General features: G+C 37.3%; 1 protein-coding gene across 3 annotated transcripts in view; it reads left to right on the top strand.

The window, feature by feature from the left end:
- The window catches only part of Rtn4 (reticulon 4), a 60,013-nt gene that overhangs the window by 9,579 nt on the left and 31,346 nt on the right, over positions 1-19,088 (top strand). Inside the window, exons 2-3 of one of the 3 annotated variants that reach the window (XM_004632421.1) lie at positions 9,847-9,903; positions 10,787-13,168. The exons of 1 other annotated variant lie outside the window; for it this stretch is intronic. In XM_004632421.1, coding sequence (XP_004632478.1) covers positions 9,847-9,903; positions 10,787-13,168 — 2,439 coding nt within the window. The remainder of the gene's footprint in view (positions 1-9,846; positions 9,904-10,786; positions 13,169-19,088) is intronic. One more of the 3 variants, XM_004632425.1, reaches the window with a different exon arrangement.

Genomic DNA, 19,088 nt, shown 5'->3' with positions numbered 1-19,088 from the left:
AAGCACTTGCGTTTTTTTTTTTTTTTTTTTTTTTTTTGGTGGAACCGGGAATTGAACTCAGTCCCTTGTGCTTGCCAGGGAAGCACTTATTCCACTGAGCCCTCTCCCTGGCCCCAGCACTTGCTTTTTTAATTTTATTTATTTTTTTTTTTTTTAGGAGAGTAACAATGGTTAGTACATTGTGTATTGTTACTGCCAAAATAGTTTCTCATATTACAAGATATAGGCAAGAAATAATAGGCAAATAACATAGGCACTTGCATTTTAATGGTCTGTTGTAAAGATTTGTAGACAAAACTCTAATGGCTTCAGTACAACAGAATTTTTTTTTTTTAAATTTTTTTTTAAATTTATTTATTTATTTGTGTGTGTGTGTGTGTGTGTGGCCAGCTCAGCCCACCAGGGGGCGGGGCTGGCTGGCATGTGGTGCTGGGGGATTGAACCGTGGTCCCTGTGTTTGCTAAGCTTGTTCCAAGTAGGTCCTTTAGACCACTGAGCCATCTCACCAGCCCCAGTACAACAGAATTTTAGCTTGTAGGATAATTAGTTTTTTCTTTACTTTTTATTATGCAAAATGTCAGCAAAAGAAGGCAATAATTGAAACTTGCATGAATTTAATTCAATTCTGTGGCTACCTGGCGATTGCATCAGATTCCACAAGTGGAGTACTCCGTTCCACGAGTCTGGTATTCTGGAATTCTCTCCAGCCTATAAATTTGGGTCCTTATCACTCTTCTTCAGTTCATCTTTTAAAACTCAGGAAATATTTATGCCCCCCCCTCCTTTTTTTGGTTGTGTGTGTGCACACATGCGTGCGCAGGGTCTCACTATGCAGCTTGAACTCTTAGTGATCCTCCTGTTTTCAGCTTCCCCATCCCTGGGATTACAAGTGCGTGCCACCACGCCCAGACTTGGTCGCAATCTTAGCACTCCCGGGATCAGGGCTGGTGCAGCATGTGGTGCCAGGGATCAAACCCCAGGCCCTGCGCTTGTCTAAGCAGGCACTTAGTCTGCTGAGCCCATTTTTATTATAAGAAATATTTTAAAGGATACATATAAATACCCAGATGAAAGATATTGCATAAGCCAAATCATATGGAAAGGGGTCAAGAGCTTCCTTGCCCTCTTCCAGGGTTCTACCGTGCAGGAACTGCCATGTGTTCAGCTGTGTCTCCAAACCCAGTCCTTTTTTTATGGGATCTTCATTATGTAGATGTACTTGGTTGTATCTTTAGGCCTCTGATCACCTTACACTTAAGCCGTCCTTGAAAGTTGGGGGCACAGTGGGACTGGAAGGTCCAACCCGCTGATCATGTTTTGGTCTGTCCATGAACACAGCCATCTTTGTATTAACATGTGAAAGATACTTCTTGGGAGAGTCCAAGATTTTAGGAAACTGAAATGAAAACCAAATATAAACTTTTTCAATATTACCAGACTTAATTAACCATTATAGCCCTACCAACTATCAACCAATACCCAATCCTGCCAATCTCATACCCCATAAATACTTCATCATGTATCTTGCAAACTGAGATCTTTTTAACTTAAAAATGCAACCACAGTGCTCTTAGTTATCGAGATTTTCAATAATTAAGCAGAATTTTCTTGGAAGTATTATTTTCTCCTGTTATATTGCTTAGGTACCTTTGTCAAAGACCAGTTCATCATATAAAAAGTGTGTATTTACACCTATTTTGTTTTGTTGACCTACTTGTGTGTCTGTAACAGACTGTTTTGATCACTGTTAAGCCCTAAAATCAAGTAGTGTGACTAAAGATTGATCTTTCTCCAAGTTTATTTTTCTTCTTGTAAGTTTATCTTTTTGTATAAATTTTAAATCAGCTTGTTCACTTTTATAAAATATTTGCTGTGTACTTAATTTGGATAAGTGAATTTGTAGATTACTATGGAGGGAATTAACATCTTTGAGATCTTACCCTTTGAGAGCTATCAAGTTAGCCTGCCATGGTTTAGTGGGTGTTGGCTCAGGGTTAGAGAGGAACGGGCTTTATTGTGGCAATGACAGCAACTGGAATATTACATCTTTTCCTGGTTTCCTGAGGTTCTTTTCCCATTGAGTGACACAGCTTCAAGTAACATCTGCATTTGCAGTTGTTCTTTTTTGTTGTTGTCCAACACTGGCAGCCCCCCCCCCCTTTTCTCTTTAATTTTGAAAAAGGGTTTCGCTAAATAGCCCATATTGGAAAACCTCGGGATCCCAGGTGTGAGCTGGCTTAGAAAGCTACACACCTGGAAGAAGTGGAAAATCTGGTTTGCACTCATTGTTCCTAGAGCTCCACCCCCTTCGGCTGTCAAAATCTGGACTACGCCTTAAAGCCGGGACCACAGCTCTGCATGCTCAGTGTTCCTGGGGTGGGGTGGGGATGGGAGTAGGGATAGGAGTGGATGCCTGCAAAGTTTACTGCTGGCTTTATTAAGGTATATAACTTAGGATTTTGTAAATTACACAGTCCTGTTGTCTCCAAATTTTCCTTTTTCTTTCAGGTTTTTATGCTATATATGTGGTAAGAAGACTAGATTTCTTATTCGGACTCCCCAGTGAATACATTTGTTTCATCAAGTATAATGTTAGCTGTGTATTTTCCCTTGATATCCTAATCTTTAGGTTGAGAAAGTTTTCTTCTACTCACAGATTGCTGAGAATTTTTATAATAACGGGTATCGAATTTTGTTGCAAGGCCTTTGGGGCATCTATTAAGATGCATGTGGTTTTTCTTTTTTAGGTTGTTATAAATACGTTGAATTTCATTATTTGATTTTAAATATTGACCTGACTGTGTTCCTGGGATGCATATCATTTGGTAATAATTATGGTTTTTATGAATTGCTGGATTCATTTTGCTATTAATTGTTTGCTATCATTTTGCTCAGAATGGAACCTTGGATATTGAACATACTAAGCAGGTTGTCTCTCCTCACCCTGTTAAAAGATTTTTGAGTGTGTGGCTGTGAGGAGTAATGTTTTACACATTTATTTTCTTGTAAAATCTTTGACTAGCTTTGGTATTAATGTGTATATGTCTACAACATTTTTGGGGAATGTTTGATATTCTTTTAAATATGCCGAAAGAATTTGTGTGAGATTGGTACTACTTTGATGTTTTATGGAATTCACTGAGTGAAGCCTTTGGACAGGGAGTTCTTTTTGTTGAATTGTAAAATTACAGTTGTACTTTCTTTAAACAAGGCTATTCAGGCTTTCTGTTGTGCTTGTGTCTGCTGTGGTAATTTGTGTCTTTCAAGAAATTTGTCTGTTTCACGTTGATAAGTGGAAATTAAGGAATTTTTTCACTCATCTAAGTTGTCTAATGTATTGACATCAGATTGTTTATAATCTCAGTGTATTTAGAACTGTAGTAACAGTCCCCTCATTTTTTTCCTAATACTTGTTTCTCTGATTCTGAATTGTCAGTTTTTCTCCACTCCGAAGTATTTTATTACCTTTCGGGTTACCTTGTTGCCATTGTGTGGTGAGTGGTCCGGGGATCATTTTTGATTTTTTTCTTTTTGAGGTTGCAAGGTGCTCCCTTGTGGTCTTCATTGTGTCCCTGGATTTACTGAGCTTTTTGCATCTGAATCATATTTCAAATGCCATTTTATCTTCAGTATTTTTTTCTACTTCAGTCATTGTTGCATGTTTCAGGGAACAGCAATTAATGTTTTTGCATGGGGGAAATGTTTAACTACTTGTCTCTCCGGTCACCGAGACTGTTTTTTCCCCTTTAGTACTTGAGTTTGACAAGTTTCTGTTGATTTTTCTTTAATCTTACGTTTTCTTCTGTATTATACTATCTACTGGTTGCCCAACTAATGATTTTTTTCTTTCAGTTAATGTAATTTTTGCTTACAACATTTACTTTTTTTTTTAGCCTATTCTCTACCATGATTCCCTCTGTTAACTTGCGTCTGTCAGTCTTTCTGTACAAATTTAGTAATTTTTTTCCCTGCATGTTAGGGACGGGTCTACAGAGTGTTTAGGGTCTCACTACTAGATCAGATTTGTAGCGATTTTCCTGTTTACAGCCTCCCAAGAGCTGGGATTATAGGTGCGTGCCACCACGCCCAGTCTCAGTTGCCACTTCAGCTTGCCCCTGGGGCAGGGCTGGCATGGCAGGTGCAGGCTCAGGATCGAACTTCATCCCTGCACCTGCTTGCAGGCGCTTTAATCTGCTGAAGTATTTGGCTGGCCCACAAATTAAGTAATATTTTAAGGGCTGTTTTAATTTACCTTTTCTTCTTTGCTAATGCAACATTTACATTTTTTTGTTTGCCATTGCATGTTGTGGATATGGTAATATTATTTTTTTTCTGGCACAGAATTACTTTGCTAATTTGCCAGCAAATCATTCCGAGTTTTTTTTCAAGTGTTCAGAGTTAGAGGGGATTAAAATAAATAACAACAACAACAAAAATTTTAGAGTGTTTTTAGAGCAGGGTCTTCAGAATTTGTCTGACAGGTTCAAGGTACTAAACCTGTACCTTGGCTTGTGGGCCATATAATATCTCTTTTTACTCAAGATCTTAATTTGTAAAAAAGTAGCATTGACCTACATGAATGTGCTCAGATATATCTTTGGGTCATGAGCCACAGATTATTGACCTGTGTTAGGATTAGAATTAGAATATTCTTTTTAAAAATATTTTTAATTGGTAGATAAAAACAAAATTGAATATTAGTGGGGTAACATGATGTTTTGATTGAGGTGCACATTGTGCCGTGTTTTAACTAGCTTAGTAGTCTTGCTTTTAAAATGTTCCCATTCTGACATTTGTAGAAAAATAGGTGCACCTTGAGACAATAATTTTAAGTGCAATAAGTCACACACACACAAGCTTAAATACCACATGGTTTCTCTTATATGAGAAACTCAAAATGTAAGTAAAGAGCAAAATAAAAGATAATTGGAAGTAAGGAGATCATTTCCACATGGGAGGAGGAACAGGAGATGAGGGAGGTGGAAAAACAGAGATGAGAGGGGATGGGCGAAAACCAGTTGAAGGGAAAAAGAATGTAAACAAATTTTTGGAAATGGGAAAGGGGCAGAGTTGGAAGTATAGAGGGAAGAAGACTGTAGGGAATGAAAATAACTGAGATGTGTTATGTACCAATTCCTCATGATAAATGTAATTATTTAGTATTGCAAACATTCACTAAAAAAAAAAAAAAGTTGCCCATTCAGGGATCTCAGTTGTGTGTTTGGGATGTTTGGTGGAATTTCTCTAGTCTGGCTGGTACAAATTTTTAGTTCAAGTCTTCCAGCATTATGTTTTGAAATACTCATTTAGTTCAAAAATCCACTGTAGGATTTTTGGCTAAACCATTTAAGTTTAGCTAAACCTGAGTCTTGTACCGTTTGCTTATATGCTCTGCCATGTGCAGCAAAATGTTCATTGTACTGTGGGGAACCCCTATTTAAATCTCTGGAGCTCCATTTGTGTGAAGCTTTCCTTTGTGTGTTATCCTGCCTCGCAAATTCTGGACAATCTTGTAGGCCCTTTAGCTCAGCAAGAGCTCTTGGACTCTTGCACTTTGGGCTGCAAAGCCGAAAGTGCCTTCAGGCTTTCCATTTTCAGGCCTCACACTCCTGTAGTGTTTATTCAGTGTCCAAACACAGTGGCTTCATGCATTTTACCCATATTTGTAGTTATTTATGTTATAAGAGTTAGCCTCATTTAGTCAGAAGTCATTCTTTGTGTAGTTTCTGCTGTGTTTTTATTTTTTGTTTTGTTTTGGTGGTGGTAAAATGGATTGAACCCAAGGCTTTAAGCATACTAGGGTAAATGTTTTTGAAGTGACCATGTCAAAGAAAATAGTGTTTGAGTGTGTGGACATTGATGAGATTGTGACATCACACATACTTTTTGAGTTATCACTAGTAAATTGCAGTAATAAGCTGACATTCCACTTGTACTTTTAAAAATATTATAAAGTCAAATCTCTTTAGTTAACTTGAATTTTGAAACAATAAGCTATGTGATGGAAGTCATTAGTATTCAACATATGTTGGACTGAAGCAGTCTAAACTTAATAGTTCTGAATTTAGTTTAAGAAATGCCTCAAAAGCAGGGAAAGATCATTTGGAAGCAGCTGTTTTTCTAATGGTGTTATAAGTAGTTCAGTGATCACGTTCATTTTACTGTAGGTAATAGGGAAACAGTGACAGCTAAAATTTTTTAGCTTTGTCATTAACTAGCTACATGACTTTGAATAAGTTACTCATTTGTGATTTAATGGATTTCGGGTTTAAATATGAAGGAAGGAGAAGCATGGGTATTAAGGAAGACCTGTTTGGCCACTACAGATATGACGAGTTACTGCAAAAAAAAAAAAAAAAAAATGCAGACAGTTACTTTGGGGGCAATATTGTGTAGGATCTTGTTTATCTGAGTAAGTGTTTTAAATACAAAATGGGTAGCTGGGAGGTTTTAAGTGGTTTTGGGCAAGAGAATGTATGAATTTCTCTTGAGAAATACTTGATAGCAATAGAATGAAAAGACTTATAGAAAAGTTCTGCTACCTCTTTACCTGTTATTTAGTAAAAACTTATTTTACCCTAAAATAATGTTCTTAGTTAATGTGTGCCTAATTCTTTATTGTTGTATGTATATATGTGGCCATCTGTTAAAAGTAGGAAAAGTGAGGCTGACTTAAGTGTTTGTTTCATTTTGTGGAATTTGGCATTATGAATAGTTCATAGAAAATGGAAAATTTGTCCCTTTTTATAAGCTAAGTAGTGAGCGTATGTGTGTGTACATCTGTATATGAACATGTACACGTAATGTCTTCGTAATTCATCTTTATGCTTTTTACCTAATACAGTATCCTAGATTATAAAATACATTCTGTTTTGGAAAGTTATATTCACACAAAAACAAAGACTAATCTAAAATCAGTTTTTCTTTTCAAAACAGAAGTAAATTATAGATATTTTAGTCTTTAAATTTGGCAGTCTTGTTGATCAGAATTTTTTTTTAACATTCTGATTTTTACCTGTTTTTAACTTATAAATTCCAGTCAAGGAACACGGCACTTAAAGAAAAAGTGTAGGTAATTATTAGGAGTTTGCTTAGTGACGATTAGCTTGTCAGGAAAGCAAACTTCAATGGGCCAACAAGTAAGAGGAGTTTATAGGATTGTGTTTACACAAACCTAGCTGCCTGAAGGTGAAGCACAAAGACTTGGGAGTTAGACTGGTTTGAACCCTGATTCTTTTGCTTCCTGCTCTAATTTAGTCAAGTTACTGTTTTCTTTCCACCTCTGTCCCTCACAACTTTTGAGGTAGGTACTAATACTATCCTTACTTTAAAGATGAAGCCCAGAAAGGCTTAAGCAGTAACTTTTTCAGGGTTACCTATTACATCACAATATAATTTGATATTTGAGCCCAACCAGTTTGTTCCATGGTTTATGATTGCTTTATTTGAAGATTACCAACCTTATTCTTGAGGATCAAATGGTAGTGACTTCTTCTGGACTTTTTTTCTAAGAACTTGTAGAATGTAGTACTAAATTTTACTACATTTGAATTGAATACTACTTTACACAATGAACATGTTCTTTTCATTAAAAAGTCAATGTATATTTGGAATACCAACTTGAAAGAAAACATTTTTACTTTGTGAAGTGCTAGGAATGTAGTTGTTCTGTAGGGGGATTCCAGTAGTAGATATGAATAAAGATGCATTTTAAAATACTTTACATTTTTGGCATAATTCTAGGTATAGTTCCTTTCTCTCTGGTTTTAATAGTAACACATGTTCCTAACCCACTTTACAAGTAGACTGGCCTTTGAATTGGTGTACAATTATATTGTCTAGATGAAAGCAGCACTATTTTGTTAAGAACAGTTCACAGTTGTATCAAAATTATTAGGTTTTACTTTTTGATCCCTGAAGGCCTGGCCAAATAGCTCAGTGGATTAAAGCACCTGAAAGCAGGCGCAGTGGCCAGGGGTTCGATCCCTGGGCCTCCTGTGCCAGACTTGCTCCCAGGGCGCGCTGAGTTCTTGGGAGGCTGTAAACAGGCACATCACTACGAGTCCGATCTAGTAGTGAGACCCTGAACGCTCTGTAGACCCTTCCTTAAAAATAATAAAAAACAAATACATAAAAAATAAAAACACTACTTTTGACCCCCCGAATTTCAGCATTTGCAAGCTTAGACTTACAATTCATTGTTTTCATTGAAAGGAATCGGTCCTCATTTTACAAATGAAAGTTGTGTAACTTAACTAAGATCATATAGCAAATCATCTTTTAAAAAATGTGTAAACTCTTCTAAAGCATTCCCGTTTGCTGGTTTGGATGAGAGCCCCATCCTACCTATTTTTTTAGGTTATGAGACCCCTTTAAATACACATCAATTTTCCTTCACTATCTTGTCTAAGAATCCTTTAGGTATGACATGTCCTGTATAGATTTATCCACAGTTTATTTCTCAGTGCAAAGTTAGGGCTCCTGTTCATGGGTGGTGGACGTATTATACATTTGGAAGACAGATTCATACTCACGATAACTATATCTCTTTTAAATCTGTTTTGGTCAGCCTTTCTAGTGTGTGTTCATTGGGTCCTCTCAGCTTTAGGAATACCTTCCTGTCATTCCTCAAGCTGTTAAGATTGTTTCAGAGGCTATTTCTAGTATAAAACACAGGTGTTTAGCTCAGGACCTTCCAACTACAGGTATAAAATGACATTATACAAAGTTAATATACCAGTATGTAATGTATCTGTTCCAACTGCCATGACAGTGTCAGACTAAGTGACTTCAGTAATAGAAGTTTTTCACATCAAGGTGTTGGCATGATAGGTTTTATTCTTTTTTTTTTTTTTGGAGGAACCTGGGATTGAATTCAGGTCCTTGTACTTGCCGGGGAAGCGCTTATTCCCGATAGGTTTTATTCTTGAGTCTCTTAAGATTTATTTATTCCATTTCCCTGTTTGCTCTCATGGCCTCATATGCTTGAGAGAGAAGAAAGCAAACTATGTAGTGTCTCTCTAAGCTCACTAATCCCATTGGACTCACTTCATCTAACCCTTGTCACCTCCTCAAAATTCTGTCTTCAAATACCACTTTGGGGTTAGGGTCCCAACATACAAATGTGGGCAGGGAACATATTTTATTTTTAACCTTTCAACTAAGAATGGCTCTACAGAGCCAGAAATGCTACTGCATGCCTGAGGCAGTGAGATCAAAGTTCAAGTCCTGCCTGGGCAATGTGGGGTAAATTTTTCTCAAAAATAGATGGATGTGGATAGAGAGACAGGATGGGAATGTAGCCCAGTGATATAGAGTACTTGCCTCAAGGTCCTGGTTTATCTCCAGTACCAAAAAGTAAAAAGAATAGACAACCTAGAAATGTAAGAGAAAGTTCTTAGTTCTCTGAAAGTATTCCTGTAAATTGAACACATACCAGTAAATGATTGACCAAAAACAATTTTTTTCAAATTTATCTTTTAAATTTTTAGCTCAACTATGAGAACTAATGAAAATGGGACTAAAAGCCTTGGATACAGTCTGTTAATTGAGAACACTATCTTAAAGCTGCTTTGATTCATAAAATTCAACATTAATAGGTTATGTTGCCTCTTCAAAAATGATAGATACTATAGGATAACCTTTAGTCAACTTTATAATACACCATGGCGATTTGTCTGGATTAAGATTGCTTTTTCCAGCTTCCTTTCTGTCTTGGCCTTTTCTCTGTAGATAAGGTTTTTTGTTAACTCATTATAAACTGAACCCTTGCTTGTTCCTCTTATCTGTAGTCTCTTTCCAGCCTGTCTTTGTTTCTGCTGAGCTTATGTTCTATTTGTTTTTCAGATGAGACCCTTTTTGCTCTTCCTGCTGCATCTGAGCCTGTGATACACTCCTCTGCAGGCAAGTTCTTTCTGCTGCCCTTTTATTCTCTGTGTATTCTAACTTTTAACTCTTTAGCTGTCTTAGTTCCTTACTGAGTAATTTGGATTTACTGTAAAGTAGCATTGTTCTAAGAATATTTGTCTAGTGAAAAAGTTGAAATTTGCATTTTGTGTGTAGTGGTCAAGAGAAAAGTGCACGGAGGTTGATTGGTAAATGAAACTTTGTAAGGAACTCTTAGACCCTGGGTTTATAGTTACATATTGGCCATTCCTTTTCTTCAAATAATTTACTTGCATTTAGCCATAGGCTTTTATGTAAGAACAAATGCCAGACTGGCATTTACTTATCCTTTCTATACTGTTAATCAAACTCTTTGCAAATCTTTTCTTTCTCTCAAACTAGTTAAAAGCCGTTTTCACCTGGAAGTTTTCCAAATTGAGTTTGTGCTTTTCATAGCATGTTATTGCCTCTGAAGCCATGCTCATGCTTTTTAACCTATTTTTTAACTGGCAAGTAATTATACATGTTTATAGTGTGCAGTATGATGTTTCAGCATATGTATTGTTAAAGGAGCAAATCAGACTTTAACATATCTGTCACTGCACACATTTTTTTATTGCTTTGCTGTGAGAATATTTAAAATTCTCTGGGCTATTTTCAAGTATATAATACATTAACTGCAGTCAAAATGCTGAGTAATAGCCGTGCATATCTTTTATTGACTTTATGATTTTTGGAAAAATACTCAAATCTATTTGTATCTATTAATTAAATGCTATTAATATTTCATTTAGTGAAGAATGAAGTCTTTACTAACAGTATTTTATGAATCTGTCATAAAACTTGCATTAACTCTAAGACACTGGCGTTCTCTAACTTTCCTTTCTGTCCATGGCCACAGAAAAAATTATGGACTTGAAGGAGCAGCCAGGTAACACTGTTTCGGCTGGTCAAGAGGATTTCCCATCTGTACTGCTTGAAACTGCTGCTTCTCTTCCTTCTCTGTCTCCTATCTCACCTGCTTCTTTTAAAGAAAATGAATACCTTGGTAACTTATCAGCAGTATCTCCCATGGAAGGAGCACTTCAAGAAACTTTAAATAAATTTTCTAAAGAGTTCTCAGAGAAGGCAAAAAATCCATTTGTAGATAGAGATTTAACAGAGTGTTCAGAACTAGAGTACTCAGAAATGGGATCATCATTCAGTGGCTCTTCAAAAACAGAACCTGCCATATTAGTAGAAAATCCTAGGGAAGAAAGTGTGAAGAATAAAGACAAAGAGAGTGATTTCGCTAATAATGCCATTCTTCCTAATCAACAGCAATCACCTATGGCCCTTACTAAATTGGTTGAAGAGGAGGACAGAGGTGTGTCGCTAGAAAAGACAAAGGACAGTTCTAAGGAAATTGGAATTGCAGTAGCAGCACCTATGAGGGAGGAGTATGCAGACTTCAAACCATTTGAGCAAGTATGGGAAGTCAGAGATACTTGTAAGGGAGACATGGATGTGTTGGCTGCTAGCGATAATGTAGAAAGCAAGTTGGAAAGTAAAGTGGATAAGAAAGGTTTTGCAGTTGACCTTGAGCGAACAAGAGATAGTGAAAGCAGTAACGATGATGCTTCTTTTCCAAGTACACCAGAAGCTGTAAAAGACAGTTCAAGAGCATATATCACATGTGCTTCCTTTAACCCAACAGCAGCCGAGAACATTGCAACAAACATCTTTCCTTTGTTAGAAGATCAGACTTCAGAAAATAAAACTGATGAGAAAAAAATTGAAGAAAAAAAGGCTCAGATTATAACAGAGAAGACTAGTACCAAAACATCAAACCCTTTCCTTGTGGCAGCACAAAATTCTGAGACAGATTATGTTACAACAGATAATTTATCAAAGACGACTGAAGAATTGGTGGCAAACATGCCTGAAGGATTAACTCCAGATTTAGTGCAAGAAGCATGTGAAAGTGAATTTAATGAAGCTGCAGGTACAAAAATGGCTTATGAAACAAAAATGGATTTGGTCCAAACATCAGAAGCCATGCAGGAGTCACTCTACCCGGTAGCACAGCTTTGCCCCTCATTCGAAGATTCTGAAGCAACTCCTTCACCAGTTTTGCCTGACATTGTTATGGAAGCACCATTAAGTTCTCTAGCTCCCAGCGCTGGTGCTTCTGTGATACAGCCATCACCGTTAGAAACTCCTCCAGTTAATTATGAGGACATAAAACATGAACCTGAAAACCCTCCACCATATGAAGAGGCCATGAATGTATCAGTAAAAAAGGTATCGGGAATAAAGGAAGAATTTAAAGAGCCTCAAAGTATGAATGTAGCTGTTCAGGAAACAGATGCTCCTTATATATCTATTGCATGTGATTTAATTAAAGAAACAAAGCTCTCTGCTGAACCAAGTCCAGATTTCTCCAACTATTCAGAAATAGCAAAAGTTGAAAAGCCAATCTCTGATCATTCTGAGCTAGCTGAGGATTCTTCACCTGATTCTGAACCAGTCGACTTATTTAGTGATGATTCAATACCTGAAGTTCCACAAAAACAAGAAGAAGCTGTGATACTCATGAAAGAAAATCTTGCAGAAATTTCATCTCAATCACTAGAGCCAGAAAATGTGGGAAAACTCAGTGCATTACCACCTGAAGGGGGAAAGCTGTATTTGGAATCATTTCAATCCAATTTAGATCCTACAAAAAATACTCTGTCACCTCATGAAGTTTCATCATTGACTAGAAAGGAGAAAATACCTTTGCAGATGGAGGAGTTTGATACTGCACTGTACTCAAATGATGACTTGCTTATTTCTAAGGAAGCAAGTGTAAGAGAAAATGAAACATTTTCAGATTCATCTCCAATTGAAATTATAGATGAATTTCCTACACTTGTCAGTTCCAAAACTGATTCTTCTAAATTAGTCAGTGAATACACTGACCTAGGAGTATCCCACACAAATGAAAATGCTAATGTCCAGGATAGAGCTGGGTCATTGCCATGCTCAGAAATGTCCCCTGACCATTCTCTCAAGAGCATATACCCTAAAGATGAAAATAAAATCCTTGTCTCAGATGAGTTCTCCAAAGATAGGTCTGACATCTCAAAGGTGCCCTTACTGCCTCCAGGTGATTCTGCTTTGGCAACTCAAACAGAGATAGGTAGCTTAATTAAACCCAAGGTTCTTATGAAAGAGACTGAGAAAAAACTTCCTTCTGATACAGAAAAAGCGGACAGATCATCATCTGCTATATTTTCAGCAGAGCTGAGTAAAACATCAGGTAACCTATGTACTGTTTCATGCTTTTGTATCCCCCTTTAACCTAACCATTACATTTTGTGTCGTACGTTTGTAGTGTCTAATACATTACATTGACTACAGTTCTTTTCCACCTCATGTTACAAGTTAGAGTGCTTTTTCTACTTTTCTTGGACTCATCACTCACCCTTGCTCTTAATTTGTCCACACAGTTGTTACTAATTTTAATATGTCATGGAACTAGAATAACATTTTATTAGAATGGGTTTCAATATCTTTTCAGTGTACTGTCGTAGCATGAAGATAAGAGATACTATAATGTTTTCAAATGTTTTATCTTAGAACAGTTCTAAAGTATGCTTTTAATACTTTAATGTAGAACATTTTTTCCAGTGAGAGGTATAAAGTTAAGCATACTCTTGGCCTTATTTAGAAAAATACATGTTGTGTAATATACCATTATTCTTCTGAAAAGTTTTACTGCTCATTTTTTCTTTTGACTGTACATTTTGACTGTACATTTCCCACAAACTTGGCTTGTATAAAGTGATTGGCACACATTATTTAGCATTCTAATTTGACTTTTCTACTGAAATTGTAGCTGTATGTTTTATTGAGTATACTTATTTAGTAGAAATAGCACTAGTTATCAGACTATTTTAGAAATAGCTGCCATATTACAAGAAAGAGGAGAGACTGATCAGATCACTTGGATAATAAAAGTGAACATACAGACTTAGTATATGAAGAATATGAAGGATAAAGAGAAAACGGCTGGCCGTATGAGAAACTGAGATGGACGTGAGAAAATAAAATGTGTGTATAAGGAGAAGGTAAAAATTCAGTATTGAATATGTTAGGATTGGGCTATGAGATATTGGAGAAGTTATAAAAAAATACAACACACTTTATCAAGCCCTTGAAATAGATCTTGCTGTATATGTATATTTGTTCACTATTGTTTTAAAAATAGAAATTAAAGACAAAGACTAAAGGGAAGGAAGATAAAAAAAAAGCTTTAATGGTAAAATATGTTGTTAATATTCAACACTAGAGAAGCCAGTCAGGGATTGAAGTTTGTCAGAAAAAGAGAAGATACTAGTATCGAAATAGTAGTATCAATGGGCAGAGTTAAGATGGAAGACTACATGGGACTACAGTAAAGTGGACACTAAATGTTGACAACTCTTGTTTGAAAGCACAGATCAAGTTAGCAAGCAGGAGGGGAAGAGTAAGTGTAGAATTGATGAAGGGTTTTGGTCTGTTTTGAGAGAGTGTCTGATCCTAAGCTATGCAGAGCTCCAGGGGGACAAAAAAATACTCTGGAGTTCAGGTGGAGGAGCCATAGGTAAGGAGGAAACTGGTTTGCGGTAAATGGAAAGTGTAAGCATTGATACTACTAGAGTTTTATGGCTAGAAACAGGGAATTGATGGGTATGGTTATTCTTTAAAGGAGTTTGTTAGGTTGTTTGCTGAAAATGAACTGGAACACACTTAGGTGGAATAGATACATGAAATATTTTCTGTCTAGAGAAGCAAGGCATTGCATTAAGAGCTCAGCCAAGGATGAAAGGTGGACTGCTTGGAAGGTGATTTTTCTTTGTGCTAGGAAGCCTGGATTTGAGTTCGGATAAGGCAAATTGTTGTATTAAATTTTGCCTTGTTAGGTGGGCCTAGTGGAAGGATGGAGAGTCCAGAGAGTTGCGAGTAACAGTTGAAGAGTAGTTGGAAGTGGTGGACCATGGCATTTAAGTTAAGGAAATGAAGAGGGAGTTGACAGAGAGTAGAAAACTAATGAACTCAAGTTCCAGCTTAATTTGTTAGGGTACAAGGAATAAAATGTGACTGCCAAAATGCTGTGGTCAAAATAGGATTGTGAGTATGAAGGTGGGTGGCTCTACTGGATGTTAAATTTAGAATTTTAGAGTAATACAGCTCAGGTTGATCATACTCATAAATAGCCTGTCTTAGCTACTCTTCTCTCATTGCTGGGACAAATACCTGACACCCAAAATGAAGGAAGGAAAGGTTTATTTAGCTTACAATTACTGGAGGTTTTAGTCCATACTCAGCTGGCTCCAAGGCAGAGCGGCACACAGCAGAGGGCAACATTTCATGGTGGCGGCAAAGAGCAAGAGCACAAGGGAGCTAGCAGCAGCTCAAGCAGCTGGCTTCTCTTCCCACCTTACATTGTAATGCAAACCACCTGCCTCAGGGCAGGGGCAGCATCCACACCCACAATAATCAATCACAAACTCCAGAAGCCACTCCAAGACTGCATGAGGCTTTGGGGGGACAGCTATACTCAAACCATAACATAGCCAAGCTTTGAGAGAAAGCCTGCTGTGGACCTGAGTGCAGTTTGCTAAAGGAGAGATCAAGTAAACTGAGGCTAAGAGATCAAATAGCATTTCCCATGATGTTGTTATTTCTGGGGACAGTGGCAGGATTTAAGATGGATAAGATGATTAGGAAAGAAGAGCTTGGTAAGTGTCGCTGTAGACAAGAGCAATAAGGAAGAGTAGAGTGATGTATCTGAATGATGGTGGGTGCTGACATGCTCCCTGCCCCCAGATACAGAGAGTAAGCAGCCTCTTTTTAGGGTGTCCTGCATGGAAAGCACTATCTTCAAGGAAGAGCCAGGTTTTAGTGCAAGTGAGATGACAGCAGGAATGCCCAGTAAAGATGTCGACCATTAGAGCAGGTTCAGAGTGGAATGATGGCTTCAAACAGCGCAGTAAAATGCTTTGAGAGGGAAAAATGGAAGAATGTATCTTAGAAGCTCCATGCAGCATGGTGTTGAGAATGTGTAGGGAAAGACCAAGGAGAAGCAGAGATGTGAGCAGCTGTGAAAGCTCTTTCTGCCCCAGAGCTGCCTCTCGGCTTAAGTAAAGCTAGCAGTTGTCTGGTAGATAGGAGCTCTTAGGAATTTCAGGAGTCAGCTACTTCTTAGATTGATTTTCTAGCCCTAGGGATCGAGCGGCAGGTCAGCCTTAGGAGGAGTAGGTGCAGTGCCCTTGGTGGTGTGGGCGTGGCTGAAGGAGTAAAAGCCGAGCTGTGTAGGAAATATGCCTTTTCTCTGAGAACAATGTTGTTTATGACTCCTTTTACTTGGATCTTTTTGGTTTTTTTTAACCTTTCATTTTTCTTTGATTTAAAAAAAAATTTAGGTGACATAACCATACATACTTAGGATACAGTGTGAAAATTCAGCAAATATATACAGTGTGCAGTGAACACAACAGGCTATATAGTGCTTTCGTCTCCTTAAACGTTATTTCATAGCTCAACCTTTTGACATCAACTGTTACAACAGCTCAGTAGGGACTAGAACATTATTTGGACGCACAAAATGTGTGTATCCTGCAAGTCGGGGCAGAAGCTCACTGTTGGCATAATAAAAATAACATGGGCACATGAGTTCTTCGTGCATACTGACAACTACATGATCTTTCTAGATGGCAGTTTGTTTTTCTTTAAAAGGAATGGGGTTTGATTAGGTAACTTTATTAAAGTTTAGTTTATTTTTATTTTTATTTTTTGTATTGTAGGGAAGGGTCTACAGAGTGTTCAGGGTCTCACTACTAGATCAGACTCGTAGTGATCCGCCTGTTTACAGCCTCCCAAGAGTTGGGATTACAGGCGTGTCACCACACCCAGTCTCAATTGCCCTTTCAGCACGCCCTGGGGGTGGGGCCAGCCTTGCAGCTCTGGGGATCAAACCTCCGGCCCCTGCACCTGCTTTATAATCTACTGAGCTATTTGGCCAGCCCAGTTTAATTTATTAATAGGGATGCAACTTTAACTTATTAACAGATACGTGTTAAAAGCAGGTGACTAGTTACATTAGCATACTTCTTTTTGGCAGGGAAGATGACAAAATCTTGCCCTCATGTAAACTGGTAAAGGCAGATTTGTAAGGACATAGGAATATATGTTATAATGGGTACAAGGAGTTTTCTTTGTGAAAGTACTGAAGTAAGATGTACTGAAATAAGAGTGACAGACTAAGGGAGACTGTGTTCTCAGATGCCCTGAAAAGTTTATGACATCCCTAATTATATTTAGGATTTACTTATTAATGTGTATACCTTTAAATGTTAAAAACATCAATTGGTATTAAATTGTAAAATACTAATTTTTCAGGTTATTATCTTAAATTTGCTCACTTTGTTTTTTCTTTTATGTATTATTTAATACAGGGTGTACAGGGTCTCTCACTACATAAATCGAACTCAGTGATTCTCCTGTTTTCAGCCTCCCAAATGCTGGGATTACAAGCATGCGCCACCACTCCCAGTCTCAATGGCTCAGTGCATCCCGGGGGCACGGCTGGCACGGCACGCCAGATCGAACCCCAGCCACTGCTTTGTGCTTAAGCAGGCACTTTAGTCCACTGAGCTATCTGGCTGGCCCTCACTTTTTCTTAAAATGCCGTTTTTTTGTAGGCAGAATTCAGATTTAATTTTGAGACGGCTGGTTTTGTAAGGGGGATTATCAGGGTATTAGCATACATACTTAGTTGCTATATTAAATTTTTGAAGAAAAACCTGTTTCTGAATACCACTAGTATAATTACTCTTGCTCAGTCTTGTGGCATGTCTAAAATAGTTCTAGAATGGTTTTCTCATAGCACTGTAATAGACTTTACAAACTTCGTGGAAGAATTTAGAATTTGTTTAGAAATCCCCCTCCCATAACCCTGGTCAAGATGGATCGGCAAAGACTATTCACAAGTAACTTGGATTAGTCATTTTTTTCTCTTCCTCTTTTCCTCACTTTCAGTATAAGTAATTAGCACTCAGTCTAGCATAAGCAAGGTGTTGTGTCCAGTCCTCATCACCAAAGAAGCCTGAAACTGGGGCTATGTGTAAAATGTTCAGTGTGGCTAAATTAGCACCTGACTATTGTGACTAAAAGGAATTTTTTTAAACATTTATTTATTTATTTATTGTGTGTGTGTGTGTGGCCAGCTCAGCCCACCAGGGGGCAGGGCTGGCTGGCCTGTGGTGCTGGGGGATTGAACCGCAGTCCCTGTGCTTTGCCAAGCTTGTTCCAAGTAGGTGCTTTAGACCACTGAGCCATCTCACCAGCCCCAAGGAATTATTTTTTTAAACGTCACTTTGTTAAATTATTTTTTTAAAGTAACTTTGTTAAATTAGTGAAGGTAATTGTTATAACTATATAACTTATTTATAGCTTACTGTGGAAATGTGGTTAAAATAATTCTATTCTCAGTGGGGCCAGGGAGATGGCTCAGTAGAATAAGCACTTCCCTGGCAAGTGCAAGGGCCTGAGTTCCACCAAAAAAATAAAAATAAAAATAAAAAAAATTCTATTCTCAGCATTTTACAGATAATTTCATGATTTTAGTCAGAATGTTTCAGTGATTTTAGTAGGAATTTCCCACAAAGACCCATTGTCAGTGAAGTCTGGGCAGCTACTCATGAAATAATCTGAAGTTAATTCTTGTACGAATTGGAAAAATAACAGAAAAGCATTGAGATGGAAAAACTTGCAATATTGTTATGAATATTTTAGAATTCTAGTTTGTCATTAATGTATGTGTACTTCATTAGTGTAAGTTTTGAATATTGTTTATTTGCTTAAAAATTTTTGGTGATATTTTATATAATACAAACATTTCTGTATCTTTAAACATTCTGCTACATAATTTATAAGGCTCCCTAGTATGGTTATAATTTAACCAGTCAGCTATTGTCTCACCCTTAAATAGCTTCTAACTCTTTTATTTATAAATAATGCCATTATTACTAATTTTTTATTTATGAATATTTTACATGAATTCTTTTTCACAACTACTAGTCATACAACTGTAGGTTAATGGCTATAAGCATGTGTAAGAGCTCTGATGAAAGTTGTCCGCCAAAAAAATTGTACCAGTTTTACCCTGTAACAATAAGAAAACATCCATCTTTCTT

The sequence above is a fragment of the Octodon degus genome, unplaced genomic scaffold (assembly GCF_000260255.1).
Source record: "Octodon degus isolate 3935 unplaced genomic scaffold, OctDeg1.0 scaffold00048, whole genome shotgun sequence".
NCBI lineage: Eukaryota > Metazoa > Chordata > Mammalia > Rodentia > Octodontidae > Octodon > Octodon degus.
The sequence above is the reverse complement of the archived record's forward strand: the minus strand, read 5'-3'. Positions and strand labels throughout refer to the sequence as shown.